This window comes from Acanthochromis polyacanthus, chromosome 1 (genome assembly GCF_021347895.1).
Source record: "Acanthochromis polyacanthus isolate Apoly-LR-REF ecotype Palm Island chromosome 1, KAUST_Apoly_ChrSc, whole genome shotgun sequence".
NCBI lineage: Eukaryota > Metazoa > Chordata > Actinopteri > Pomacentridae > Acanthochromis > Acanthochromis polyacanthus.
In genome coordinates, this window is record NC_067113.1 from 35,775,048 (window position 1) to 35,789,938 (window position 14,891).

Genomic DNA, 14,891 nt, shown 5'->3' on the forward strand with positions numbered 1-14,891 from the left:
CGTGCAGATGTTCGATGATTCGTCAATCTACCAGCTGATGCTCACCATAGATGTTTGTATATATCTATGATGCTCACTTTCTGCCAGGAAAATTCAAATTCAAACAAATGCTTCGTCTTTTCAGAATCACAGACATGTAACCTTAAAGAAGTTTGCCATTGGAAAACCTCTGAAATCAAACTAAACACTTTACTTTGGTTAAATTACAAAGAAAATAATGAAAGACTGCAATTAAAGGCCATCTTTAATGAGAACTTTATTTATATAACAATTAAAAAAACAAGACTTTAAAAAATGCAGGACACCCAGAAGGCAGCATGAAAATAAAATCACATTAAAGCAAAAAGACAACAGATAAAAAAAACAAATAAAAAAAGCACAAAATGGCAATATTTGATAAGATAAGAAATCTTTATTGTCATTATGTGTACAATAAAATTCCAGATGATTTTCTCTCTTTTAAAAATACAAGACAAATAAATTAAGAAAATAACCCCCCCCCCAAAAAAATAACTAAATAGTGGAGCAAACGACATAAATAGAGATCATTGCAAAAAATGTGCAAGCAATTAATATTAAATTAATAAGCATTGCTCACTTTAAATTAAAACCTGTTGAAAATTAAAACCTTATTTGAGTAATATTCTGAATTAGTGTCCTGGGTGATCTGAAAGACTATTTTTTTGACTTAACAACTGCATATCAGTACTTTTCGATTATTTCTTTATATTGACAATTAAAAGAGGAAACATAATAATAATAATAATAGTAATAATAATGATAATAATAATAATAATAACAACAACAACCACTACTACTACTACTAATAATAAGAATTATGTTTAGGATTATTACTGTTATTCTTTTATTAAATTTATAGTAATTCTAATATCGTTATAATAACAACAATAACAACAACAACAACAACAACAACAATAATAATTATTATTATCATATTTAATATTCTTATTTGTAATCATAATATCAGTATTGTAATTATAGTACAATAATAATAATAATAATAATAATAATTATTATTATTATTATTATTATTGTAGCATTAAATTATTGAGCTGATTTCAATGTAGATTGTTTTAAATAATGTTCTATTTTGAAGCTCAGTGACAGGAAGCTCCCCTGTCACAAAAATCAACGGCCCGGTTCGTTTTCTCCTATTCTGCTGTGTGTTTATTGCTTTAATAATTGCAAATATTGTGTACAATGTCAGCCTGTAACACTGATTAAATTACTAAACTGGTTAACATGTAAATATTGTTTTAAATCACGGATTTAGTTTTATTGTGAAACCAGTGGCCGGATGTCTCCCTGTGTGTTTCCGCTGGTTTGACTCTGAGTGTCCGCGGCTCGGTTCGGTCTCTGTGGCTCTGCTGTGTGTGTTTGCGGACATTTAGACACCGAAAACTGCCTGAAATAAACTTTTCCCCTCTCAGGTCTGTGGACGGACAACTCGCCTCGCGGATTAACGACTTTTACCGGACGATGACAGGTAAACGGAACCGTTTTTGTGCCGATTTGTGTGTAAACTTTTGCCCGTTAGCTAGCCGGGTTAGCCTCCCGATGCTAGCCGCGGAGCCTGTTAGCTGCAGTTCGGGCTTTAAACTGGAGCCACAAAAATCTATTTAATGCTGTTTAATTTGTTAATGTGGAGACACTGGAAAGTTTTCAGCTCTTTTCAGAAGCTGTCAGCTCACTTTGGCCCACGTTGATCCATTTTTTGTGTTTATTTCTGGCGTTAAACGTGTTTTCCAGGTTAATTAAAGCTGATGTAGACACACATTTACTGAATAATCAGACTGTAAATCTGAATTAAAGCTCCCAGATCAGCTTTAAATCTACAGATTCTGTTAAAATGAGCTCAGTGACTGAAGTCTGTCAGTCCGGTTTGTTGCTGCAGCTTCATTTTACTACTTTAACCCTGCTAAATGCAATTACAGCCTCTATATTGTGACTAACTTTGTGCTTTTAAAGATTGAGGTCCCGTGGAAACAGTGCGTTTAGTTCAGGTTCCACATTCAGTCCAGTTTGATCTCCAGTGATCCGGACCAGTAAAACCAGAGCATAATAACCTATAAATGACAACAACTCCTAATGTTTCCTTTGCTTTTATGCACAAAAAATCATTCTGAAAATGTTCACATTTAAGGAATTATCTTTTTACAAAACATCTGAAATTTCTGCAGAAAAACAAGTTCAGTTTCAGCAACATTCATCCTCAGTTTATCATTTCCACATTACAGCTTCCAGATCACAGAGCGTCTACAAAGGAACACAACATTTAGTCACCTGGACCTGAACCACAAAAATCAGACAAAAAGGACCAGAAAACCCCAACAAAAATAAGACAAAATGTTACAAATATGAGACGCAAAATGACAAAATGGAAACAAAATGAATTTAGATTTTCCTTTCAGATTTTCCTCATCTACCTTCACGTCTTTGCATCCTTTTGGGCAAATGTCAGCAAAGTGTGGACGTTCTGAGTCATTTTGCTCACATTTCTTGTCATTTTAGATTAATTTCGAGTGATTTTACGCAAATTTCAACTCATTTTCGACCAATTTCGATTAATTTTCGACCAATTTCGAGTAATTTTTCACAATTTTGGATTCGTTTTGATCACATTTCTTTTCATTTTACACCAACTTCGAGTAATTTTATACTATTTTTGAGTCATTTTTACTATTTTTGAGTCATTTTTCACAGATTTTTGACATCTTGCACAAATCTGAGCAATTTCAAATAATTTTTGTGAGGTTTTTTTGTAAATTTTGACTGTTTCCAGATAATTTTCAGCAATTATTGAGCAATTTTGAATAATTTTTGTTTGACTTTAAGATGCTTTTATGTCATATTAATATAGAAGTACACTTTTTGCACATTTCTGAGTTATTTTCATCTTTTATAATGTCATTTTGGGATATTTTTGGGGACACTGTTGTCATTTTACCACAACCGATTTAAAGGGAAAACCTGCCAGGAGGAGAATTTAAGTGGTGAAATGGTGAATTTTGTTGCCTTCTTTCACAGTAAAACCACCAGCTATGAGTGTGTATTTATTGTTTTATTATAATTGTAAGCGTGAAAAGAGGAATTGAGGTTCAGCAGCTTTGTTTTTTTTTTATGATGAGAATCTGATGAACAAGATGCCAACGATTGTAGAAATTAAATCAGTTTTTGCAGTCAGTAAATGTCTCCTGTATTACGTGAGAAAACGCTGTGAATCTGTGAGTTTTCTCAGTGAACTGGGCCTTTAAATGCTGGCCTGGTGTGTTGTTTTTGTCGATGAGGATGTTGGTATTCAGTCAGGATGTTTTCTCTTCCGTTCGGGCCGGTTAAAGCAGCATTTTGTGTCTTTCTGCGGGACGGTGGGTTATTTTTAGAGCGTTTTAACTGAGGAGTTTGCTGCTGAATCATTCATGAGCTGCTCTCTTGCTGTCTCCCTTCATATATCTGGAGCTGCCAGCGTCTGTTCTGTCCTCTCCGGTTCCGGTCCGATCCGCTCTCTTAGCTCTCAAAAGAAGTTCCGATCCTTTATCGGCTGCTGGAACACATAGTTGTAATCCAGGTCGACGTTTTCCCACAAAAATACACCACAGTGTTTACCACAGAGACACCGAAGGATTAAATCAGATGATTAGATGAAACAAAACCAACATATTTACCGCAGACTGAACATGTGGAGGTTTGTGGGTTCATAGAGAACTTTGTTTGTCTTGGTCCTTTCGACACACAACGGCAGCCAAGACAGCAGACGAGGAAACATTAAAACTGCAGCAATTAAAAACAAACAACACAAACTCACACAACAAAATAAATAAAATACGTGCAAGAGAAAATCAACCGGACTCAGAATTTACATTAAAACAACAAGAAGTGAATAAATAGCTGCTACAGAATCTTTCATTCGGTTTTTAAAAGTTCTGGTTTTAATGAATTCCTTTAGATTCAAAGTCTGACAATGTCGACCAGATAAGCACGGTGGTGGCAGCATCATGATGTGAAGCACGGTGGAGGCAGCATCATGATGAAGCATGGTGGAGGCAGCATCATGATGAAGCACGGTGGAGGCAGCATCATGATGTGAAGCACGATGGAGGCAGCATCATGATGAAGCACGGTGGAGGCAGCATCATGATGAAGCATGGTGGAAGCATCATGATGTGAAGCACGATGGAGGCAGCATCATGATGAAGCACGGTGGAGGCAGCATCATGATGTGAAGCGTGGTGGAAGCATCATGATGTGAAGCACGATGGAGGCAGCATCATGATGTGAAGCACGGTGGAGGCAGCATCATGATGAAGCACGGTGGTGGCAGCATCATGATGTGAAGCACGGTGGAGGCAGCATCATGATGAAGCACGGTGGAGGCAGCATCATGATGTGAAGCGTGGTGGAAGCATCATGATGTGAAGCACGATGGAGGCAGCATCATGATGTGAAGCGTGGTGGCAGCATCATGATGTGAAGCACGGTGGAGGCAGCATCATGATGTGAAGCGTGGTGGCAGCATCATGATGTGAAGCACGGTGGAGGCAGCATCATGATGAAGCACGGTGGAGGCAGCATCATGATGTGAAGCATGGTGGTGGCAGCATCATGATGTGAAGCACGATGGAGGCAGCATCATGATGAAGCACGGTGGAGGCAGCATCATGATGTGAAGCGTGGTGGAAGCATCATGATGTGAAGCACGATGGAGGCAGCATCATGATGAAGCACGGTGGAGGCAGCATCATGATGTGAAGCACGGTGGAGGCAGCATCATGATGTGAAGCGTGGTGGAAGCATCATGATGTGAAGCACGATGGAGGCAGCATCATGATGTGAAGCACGGTGGAGGCAGCATCATGATGTGAAGCACGGTGGAGGCAGCATCATGATGAAGCACGGTGGAGGCAGCATCATGATGAAGCACGGTGGTGGCAGCATCATGATGTGAAGCACGGTGGAGGCAGCATCATGATGAAGCACGGTGGAGGCAGCATCATGATGTGAAGCATGGTGGTGGCAGCATCATGATGAAGCACGGTGGTGGCAGCATCATGATGTGAAGCAGGGTGGTGGCAGCATCATGATGTGAGATGTTTGTGTTGTGTTTGTGTTCCTCAGGGTTTAGGAGGATGTCAGAGCAGATCAGAAGGTTCCGCTGAAGGTCTGGTGATGGATCGATCTCAGAGCCTCCTCCTGAATGAGGAGGCGCTCGGTCAGATTGGAGAACATCAGCGAGCTGAGTTCGTGTTCGAATGGCTGACCCACCTGAAGACGCTGCTGCCAGCCGCTGACCGGGTAAAACCTCGACTTTTTCTGAAGATAAACACAGAATAAAACTCTGAGATTCATCGAGATGTTTCTTCTCCTGCAGGTCGACATCAGGCAGAACCAGCGGCGCCTCATCGACCAGTTATCGGCCATTCTGATTGGCTCTCCTGGCCCGCCGACCCGCTGGCTGCTGGCCCACTGCCTGGCCCTGCTGTACCGGCTGGGAGACCCCATCCCTTCCAGTTTAATGGTGGAGAGGTGCAATGACATCATCAGGAGCAAAGATGATTCACCGTCAGGCCTCCCGACTCGACTGTAAGTCAGGAGGCATTCAGGGCCGTATGGAGGGTGGGAAAACAGAGGATCTGTTCATTCACAAAGGAAGAACAGCTCTGTAAAGAGACACAAAATGACTGCTAAGACTCTGTTCCTGTGGATCCAGATGTTTTTCTGTGTCAGACTTCAGATGAACCTTCACAGGACTGCACAGATGTGTGTAGTTTGATGTTGTATAGACATTGTGTGATTGTATGATGTTGTTGATGTTGTGTTTGTGTGTTTCAGGGCAGCCATCGCATGTCTCGGTTCTCTCTATGAGCAGCTCGGTCGGATGCTGGTCGGTTCCTTCAAAGATACTCTCGTGAATCTGCTGAAGGCCATGAAGAGTGCAGAGGTCTGTCTTATGTCTGTAAATCCCAGAACTTAGATGTGTTTCTCCTCCTAAATGTCATGGTTCTATCTGCTGGACCGATGAAGCTCTGAGGCTCAGAAAAGATGGAAAAAGTCAGATGATTCTGAGGAGTTCAGAACAGGAACTGGATTTTTTTTCTTGAAATGACACCAGAATATCTGTACATTTGTGAGTTTATCTTCTTCCTCTCCTTCTTTTCCTTCTTCTTCTTCCTCCACCTCCTTCTTCTTCTACTTCTCCTTGTTCTCCTTCCTCTTTTCTTTCTTTTCTTCTCCCTCTTCTTCTTCTTCTTCCTCTTCTCTTTTCCCTCTTCTTCTCCTCCTCCTCCATCTTCTCCTCCTCCTCCTCAGTCTCAGGGTCGCTATGAGATCATGCTGAGCATTGAGAAGATCCTCAGAGGTTTAGGCGTGAGCGCCGTGTCGAGCCACCGTGACGTCTACAAGGCGGCGAGGGCGTGTCTGACGGACCGATCCATGGCCGTACGCTGCGCTGCCGCTAAGGTAATCAGATTACTCTATCATTACTGGTTTCAGGTTTAGAAATCGACCTGTAGATACATAAACTGTCTCTCTGTCAGTGTTTGCTGGAGCTGCAGAGGGAAGCCGTGTTCCTGTGGACCAGCGAGTTGGAGAACGTGGCCACGCTCTGCTTCAGAGCCTTCGAGGGTTCCAACTACAACGTCAGAGTTTCAGTGTCCGAGCTGCTGGGAACTCTGCTGGCTGCAGCCGTGGAGCCGAGACAGTCCACCGGTACGACTGCAGAACCTGTTTGCATTTTATTTTGTGTCTTTATTTAATAATTATCTGCCTCACTGAATCATTTTGTGTTTTTCTGTGGTCATTCTGTGTCGTTTTTTGTGAATTTGTGCGTTTTTGTGGTCATGTTGGGTCTTTTTGTGGTTGTTTTGTGTGTCTTTGTGCTAATTTTAATTCTTTTTTGGCCATTTTCAGACTGTTTTGTGGGCATTTTATGTCTTTTTGTGCATTTTTGTGTCCTTTTTCAGTCTATTTGTGGTCATTTTTGGTGTTTTTGTGGTCATTTTGCTATTTTTTGTAGCTATTTTGTGTGTCTCTTGTCATTTTGTGTCTTTATTTAATAATTATCTGCCTCACTGAATCATTTTGTGTTTTTCTGTGGTCATTTTGTGTCGTTTTTTTGTCAATTTGTGCGTTTTTGTGGTCATGTTGGGTCTTTTTGTGGTTGTTTTGTGTGTCTTTGGGCTAATTTTAATAATTTTTTGGCCATTTTCAAACAGTTTTGTGGGCATTTTAAGTCTTTTTGTGGTCATTTTGCAATTTTTTGTAGTTATTTTGTCTGTCTCCACATTTTGTGTCTTTCTATGATAATCGTCTGTGTCACAGAGTCATTTTGTGTTTTTCTGTGGTCATTTTCTTTTGTGAAATGTCCATTTTTTTCTCAAATATAAGTCTGCTCATGTAAGAACTTTTCTTTCCTTTAGGGTTAGCGGTCAGACAAAGTCATTTATTTTCACCTAGTTGTATTTTCTCTTCATGTCTTCATTAAAGAACGGTTCATATTTCACAAATTCTGTCTGAAGAACATAAAATTATGAACACAGCTGTACCATGGTTCTGAATAGAATCTGTTCAGACATAAACCCACTGAATCGATCACACACAGTCTGATTCCAGATGTTTGTTTTTTTTCCCAGCAGCCCCCAGGCAGGGCGGTAAGGGGCGGAGCTCCCTGGAGGAAGTGATGGACTTGTTGTCGGCCGGTTTCCTGCGAGGCGGCGGCGGTTTCCTGCGAACTAGTGGAGACATGTTGAAGGGGACGAGTTCTGTCAGCAAAGACATCCGGATCGGAGTCACTCAGGTGGGCCATGAAACACGACGTTAGCGGCTGTGGTGATTAAAATTCTGCATTTACAGACTTTAGCTTTGATTGGTTTATAGAAACACAAACAAACTAAAGCTTTTTCCCTCTGTAGCACAATAATAGTGAGGTGCGTCAGACCATTCTACACAATAACTGGATAAACAGGACTGGGTTTGATCATTTAGGACAATTTTGAATAAGTTTTGTGTCTTTGGAGAGATTCTGAACAATTTTAAACATGTTTTCCAGAATGTTTTCCCCTTCTATAGCAGAGTTATGGGAATGGCTAGTGCGACGTCATGGACCACTTCCATGTCCTACACCGCGGCGCACCGAATGAAAACACAATGGCAGTAGCGAAAGAACCGGTCACCTTTTTCACTGTGACATCTTATTTTGCAGATTTTCTGAAGTCGGTAAAGCGAGGTCTTAACTCTTACAACTCAAACAGAGTGGCAGGTGGTTTTAAAGGGAAAGATTCCCAGCAGCACACTCTAGCGCTAACTTGTGCGGGGAGCACATGGCTAATTTGCATATGTAAGTCCAAGTATTGGACTCAATTAAGTCCAAGTCACATAGACCCATATCCTAGTCAAGTCGAGTATTTTGGGCAGATTGGTCAAGTAAGTCCAAGTCCCCAAAACTGGGACAAAAGTCTCCCTCGACAGACTTTATTCTTATAAATTAAAAGTATAAACTTATTATCAGAGACTTTAATCTCGACCACTTTTAGTTTCTTTTGTAATGTGGCCCAAACACTCCTCGTAACACAAAAAGATAACACGATTCAAGCGGCTAATACTAGCTAGCGCACGTTAGCTCCCTGCGCTAAATGTATTTTCTAAGATTAGAAATCCGACTTACCTTATCAGTGTCAACCATCTTCTCTTCTCCTTTTCGTCCAGAGGAAAGCGGTAGAAAGATATCGTTTTATTTACATCATTTCTATTGTTGCAACACGGGACACAACACAACCATTATATCGTTGGTTTGGTAGGACACGGAAGTGACGTTTTTGGACACGATGACGTAGTTACTAGCCATCCCCATAGTGAGGTGCGACAGACCATTCTATGCTACAGGATGACTAACTAGACTTCTGATTAACAAACCCCCTCTCTCTGCATGTTAACCATCCTTTTAGGCCTGTGTGGTTTTCGTCTCCACCCTCGGAGGCTCCTGGTTGGAGGCAAACTTCGCGGCCTTCCTGTCGCTGCTGATGGAGCTGGCGTCCCACGGCAGGGCGACCCAGACGCCGGTGGACGCCGCTGTGACCCGTCGCTGCGTCTCCTTCATCCTGAGGAGCACTCTGGGGTCTCTGCTGGGGGAGAAGGCTCAGACCAACGCCGCCAAGCAGATCTGCATCGCCGTGGCATCGCAGAAACGAACCATCGGTGAGCTGAGACACAAAAACATGTTACGAGCCAACCTCTAGGGGTTGGCTGGATGCAGCAAAATACCAGAGTGTAGTTGGTTTATGGGTAAGAGTTCTGTGTTTCCAGGTGTGTGATGGTGTTTTTGTTGGTGTGTTTTCAGATGCAGCTCTCACCGACGGTAACGTAGAAACCAGAGTTTCTTCTGCCGACGTCTCGGCCAGTCAGCATGTGCTGGTCTGCTGCCTGCTGGAACTGGGAGCTCTGGTTCAGGGACTGGGATCTACGGCTGCCCCCCTCCTCACCGACACCACCACAGGTCTTTGTGGTTTTAGACACTCTTTAACTGTGCTTTAATATAGGTGTGAAGCAAATTTAAAGAAAACTTCTGAACTTTGTGCAGAAGCAGCATAAAAGTAAATGTGATTTCTTTCTTATTTCTGTTCACTGCTGAGAGAACAAACTCTGCTGTGTCGTGTTGTCAGAAGGTGGCGCTGTAGGCTATGCTAGCTGGAATAAACAGAGTAGAAGATGGAAACAAACCAGCTGTTTGTCAACTGTTTTTCTGGTGTTTCCACCATTTTTACACTATTCCCTTTGCTGCTGCTTTATTACCCACTGTGGGATTAATAAGGGATTATTTATCTTAATTATGTTATTTATCTTAATTTTGTAAAGAAATGCTGTGAATTGTTTGACCTCTGCAGCTGTCGGTGACCTCTAAATCCTCCAGGGTTCGTCAGGCTGTGCTCTACATGACCATAAAGTGTAACTGAACCCTCTCTGGTCGTGTCTCCTGCAGCCCTCCTGGACTCGGTCGTCTCCGTCCTCCTCCATCCCGTCGCTTCGGCTCGACTCGCCGCCGCCTGGTGCCTCCGCTGCGTCGTCATGGCGATGCCATCCCAGTGTTCCCCGCTGTTGGACCGCTGTGCTGAGCGACTGGTGGCGCTGAAATCTTCCCCCGAGGCCGTGGCCGGGTACGGGGCTGCTGTCGCCGCCCTGGTGGCCGCTGTGCAGCACTGCCCTCTGGGAATACCGCATACGAAGGGCAAGGTGGGGACCGTACGACACCACATGTAACACTACATGCTTTTATTGTGTTACCTCTGTTAGTTTTTGAGCTGCCACCTTTCTAAGTCTTCATGGTGTGTCTCTGTGTTCAGGTGGTTCTGGGTCTGGCTGAGGATCTTCTCCGTTCAGCTTCTCAGAACAGTCGTATTTCTCTGCAGAGGACTCAGGCCGGCTGGATGCTCGTCTCCTCCCTCATCACTCTGGGTAAACGGAGCTTTAAATCCACCGTCAGCATCTGCAAACAGCTGCAGCTGCTTTGTTTCATTAGGACAGAAATTTTCAAGTTTGAAAAACACTTTTGAGCTCTGATGAAAACTGCTTCTTTCACTTTGTGACAGAGATTTAATGCATGAAGCTCCAGAGCTTAATGAGTTTAATACAAAAGACTTTCTGAAATGTCAAAATATCAACTTGTTGCAAAAAGAAAAGAAAATGTCTGGAAAATATTCATGCAATAAAATATGAACAAAATTGTTAGAAAATATCAAGACACAAAAATATTTTAATTCAAGGGACAAAATATATACAAAATAAAATACTGAAAACAATTGCTAGAGTCTAAAAAAGCTAAATTATGATTAAAAATGTCCCCAAACTACACTTACTGTCTGAAAAATATAAAATGAAACGACAGAAAAATATCAGTCAGATATTTGGAAAATTAAGCTTTACAAAAATACTGATAAATGTCAAAAATGAGTATTAATAAAATACCCCAAGAAATGATTCAATGCCCCCCAAAATAATCTACAAAATATTCAGAAAATATCAGAAAAATATTCATAAAATATTAACAAAATGATTATAAAATGCTTTATTAAATGGAAAAAAAGTAAAACAAAATAAGCTATTTTTTTAAATTACTAAAATCTAAGAAAAATAAAATATTACTAAAATGTCCCCCCCAGCCCAAAAAAAAGTCTGAAATATGCTCAGTCTAAAAAATATTTACAAAATGTCTCCAAAAATGATTAAATGTCCTAAAAATGAAATAAGAATATTTGGAAAATATTTACAAAATGTCTAAAAATATTCAGAAAATAAAATATGAACAAAATTGTTGGAATATATAAAGTCAGAAAAATGCTTTATTCAATGAAAAAAATATTCGTACAACTAAATAAAATTTCGAAAACAATTACTAGAATCTAGGGAAAAAGGAAATATTATTAAAAAAGTCCCTAAAAGAAGAACAATCACTGTCTGAAAAAATAAATAAAATTTCAGACAACTTTTGAAAATGCTTTCTCCAATTTCTAGAAAATTTCAAAAATAATCTTTGAAAAAATAAAATATCTTACAGTTAATACCACCAAAAACTCACAAAAAAGAAAGAATAATGTTCAGAATCGTGATTTAAAATATCTGAACGATGTGACGAAAGAAGAGGTGATTGTGTTGATCTCTTTGTGTGTGTGTGTTTGTTTTGTGTGTTGATCTGTTGTTTGTTTGTGCGTCCAGGTCCTGCGGTGGTTGAACACCATCTCTCCCGCCTCCTCCTCCTCTGGCGTTGTGTTTTTCCTGCTTCTCTCAGAGAGCAGGACATGGAGCTGAGGAGGGGGGACTACTTTACGTGGCAGGTTACGCTGGAGGGACGGGCTGGGGCGCTCTGCGGTCAGTGGATGAACACACACACACACACATAAATGAATCATACTGAGCCTAAGTTTGTCTGAAGTGTTTTATTTTTTAACAGCCATGAAGAATCTTCTGCTGCACTGCAGAGAGCTGGTCACTGATGACATCATCAGCCGTCTGGTCACGCCATTGGCCTGCGCTGTCGCCCTGCTCAGCAAGTCAGTCTCTGATTGGCTCTCTGATACACTCACACTGTTTATTCATCTATTTATCAGATTATATATACAGACTCAAAATAAAATGTAGAATATATTGTATTATTTTATATTCTGTTATTTTATAATGTTTTATCTTGTATGATATCATTCTATATTATATTTTTGTGAGGTGTTTCCAAAGATTCACACTGAGGTCTTTCTAAAATGACTGATTTCAGTTCAAGTTTGTTTTTAAAGATGTATGTTTTTATCACTTTATCCCAGAATATTTTATTATTATTTCAGCTCTTGGTTCTCGAGTTGGTTTTCAAAATAAAACTTCAGATTTGCAATCTTCAACGTGGTGATTTGTTATAAAAGTTTAGAATAACACCAACACTTACACGTTGTCTACGGTTAGTTCTGTGTTTTCTTTTTCTATTTATTTTATGTTATATATTTGGTTCCTTATTAGTTTTCTGACTTCTTAAGCTGCTTCTGTAACATTTAAATTTCCATCTGGATCAGTGACGTCTGACTTTATCTCGTGTTTTTATTCCTGTGTGTTTCCGGTAATATATATTTTTCTTGTATTGTTTCCAGGCTGCCGGCTCTGCTCAGGTCCTACGGTAGCTCGGTTCGTTGTTTCTCCGTCGTCTACAGACTCAGAGTTTACGAGCTTCTCTCTCTGCTGCCTCCAAACACCTACCAAGGTTCAGCTCCAACACTCTGATTTCTGTCCTTTTTCATCTTCATGTATTTTGCTTTGTTGAAATCCTTCCCTTTGTTTCTTCTCCATCCCTGATATTTACTAAATTCCTTCACCTCTTTCCTACGTTGTGTTTTGTTCTGATTTTCAGAACACTTTTAAACGTGTTTTTTTTAAAAAATATAGCTGCAAAGAACAATTAAATTCATTCAATTCAGGTCATTGTTTTACCAGGGAAATGTCAGAAAACAGATGTTCACACATGTTTTGTTTCATTTTATCAACCTAAAAATATTTCATTTACTGTGATTTAATACAACAGAAAAGAAGGAAATCCTCATAATGGAGAAGCCTAAATCATTCAATTCTGGAAAAACGATACAAAAAATAATAAATGTTGATTTTTTTTCATAGTTTTTGTGTGTTTACATGTGGAATAAGTTGCTCCTGCACACATGCAGCTAATAGAAATTAGATTTATAAGAGCTACAATGTCTTTCAACCTGCCTGCTAACAGTGTTATTACCGGTAACACAGAGTGCATCCTGTGTTCATTTAGAGGCATGTAAAACTTTAAAATGTTATCTAATCAGTTTCAAACAACAACAAATAACCCGTTCTGTGCTCTGTATTTTCAGGAGGATAAATAAAAGCTTTGTTTTCTCCGTCTTCAGCGGCTGATGTGTATTTTCTGTCCTGCAGAGAGTTTCGGTTTGGTGATGAACCAGCTGGTCTCTGATCTGTCCGGTCAGGACAACCTCAACCAGCCGTGTTCTGACCTCACGCTGCTGCCGCCGCTCTGTCACCATGACGACCTGCCGCTGGTCGGCCCCGCCCTCCATGACACCGACCACCGATACATCGAGGAGCAGGTGAGGCTCGGTTCAGACGCTGCAGACTGAAAGTAAGAACCACTGGACAGACTGACGGCTGTTTGTTTGTTTGTTTGTGTTTAGCTCCACGGCAGCATTGTGGGCGGAGCCTCTCTGGACAACGACCCCTTCAGTCTCTGTGATCGAGGTGATGAAGCTCCAGCTCCTCTTCCTCCTCACGTCGCTCTGACCGCCGCCTCCACAACTCTGTTTGGAGTCCTGTTCCCCCACATCATCTCTGCCCAGAGGTAACGACCTGCTGCAGCCGCACCACACGGGTTAACCAGGACTAGATCACCAGGATGGGGTCACCAGGACGGGTTAACCAGGACTAGATCACCAGGATGGGGTCACCAGGACGGGTTAACCAGGACTAGATCACCAGGATGGGGTCACCAGGACGGGTTAACCAGGACTAGATCACCAGGATGGGGTCACCAGTAGAGAGTAACCAGGAGAAGAAAACTAGTAGTGATTAACTAGGGCAAGATGACAAGTACAAGATAATCAGGACAGATTATCCAGTGCAAGATAACTAGTACAGATTAACTAGTATTCAGTAGAAGATAACTAGTACAGATTAACTAGTACTCAGTAGAAGATAACTAGTGCAGATTAACTAGTATTCAGTAGAAGATAACTAGTGCAGATTAACTAGTATTCAGTAGAAGATAACTAGTCCAGATTAACTAGTATTCAGTAGAAGATAACTAGTGCAGATTAACTAGTATTCAGTAGAAGATAACTAGTGCAGATTAACTAGTATTCAGTAGAAGATAACTAGTCCAGATTAACTAGTATTCAGTAGAAGATAACTAGTGCAGATTAACTAGTATTCAGTAGAAGATAACTAGTCCAGATTAACTAGTATTCAGTAGAAGATAACTAGTGCAGATTAACTAGTATTCAGTAGAAGATAACTAGTGCAGATTAACTAGTATTCAGTAGAAGATAACTAGTGCAGATTAACTAGTATTCAGTAGAAGATAACTAGTCCAGATTAACTAGTATTCAGTAGAAGATAACTAGTGCAGATTAACTAGTATTCAGTAGAAGATAACTAGTGCAGATTAACTAGTATTCAGTAGAAGATAACTAGTCCAGATTAACTAGTATTCAGTAGAAGATAACTAGTGCAGATTAACTAGTATTCAGTAGAAGATAACTAGTCCAGATTAACTAGTATTCAGTAGAAGATAACTAGTGCAGATTAACTAGTATTCAGTAGAAGATAACTAGTCCAGATTAACTAGTATTCAGTAGAAGATAACTAGTGCA

At 40.5% G+C, this 14,891-nt stretch overlaps 1 protein-coding gene across 28 annotated transcripts in view; it reads left to right on the top strand.

Annotated features, from left to right (window-relative positions):
• The first annotated feature begins 1,323 nt into the window (after positions 1–1,323).
• The window catches only part of heatr5a (HEAT repeat containing 5a), a 40,854-nt gene continuing 27,286 nt past the window's right edge, over positions 1,324–14,891 (top strand). For 26 of the 28 annotated variants that reach the window (XR_007941070.1, XR_007941089.1, XR_007941090.1 and 23 more), the window contains exons 1-16: positions 1,324–1,507; positions 5,134–5,310; positions 5,387–5,598; positions 5,848–5,956; positions 6,325–6,474; positions 6,552–6,723; positions 7,647–7,810; positions 8,958–9,207; positions 9,350–9,505; positions 9,989–10,239; positions 10,350–10,461; positions 11,719–11,871; positions 11,954–12,053; positions 12,636–12,745; positions 13,444–13,613; positions 13,698–13,861. Coding sequence is in view for 1 of the 28 variants with exons in the window: in XM_051946119.1 (XP_051802079.1) it covers positions 5,185–5,310; positions 5,387–5,598; positions 5,848–5,956; positions 6,325–6,474; positions 6,552–6,723; positions 7,647–7,810; positions 8,958–9,207; positions 9,350–9,505; positions 9,989–10,239; positions 10,350–10,461; positions 11,719–11,871; positions 11,954–12,053; positions 12,636–12,745; positions 13,444–13,613; positions 13,698–13,861 (2,399 nt within the window). In the remaining 27 variants the exon portion in view is untranslated. The remainder of the gene's footprint in view (positions 1,508–5,133; positions 5,311–5,386; positions 5,599–5,847; positions 5,957–6,324; positions 6,475–6,551; positions 6,724–7,646; positions 7,811–8,957; positions 9,208–9,349; positions 9,506–9,988; positions 10,240–10,349; positions 10,462–11,718; positions 11,872–11,953; positions 12,054–12,635; positions 12,746–13,443; positions 13,614–13,697; positions 13,862–14,891) is intronic. The other 2 variants (XR_007941104.1, XR_007941102.1) reach the window with 1 other exon arrangement.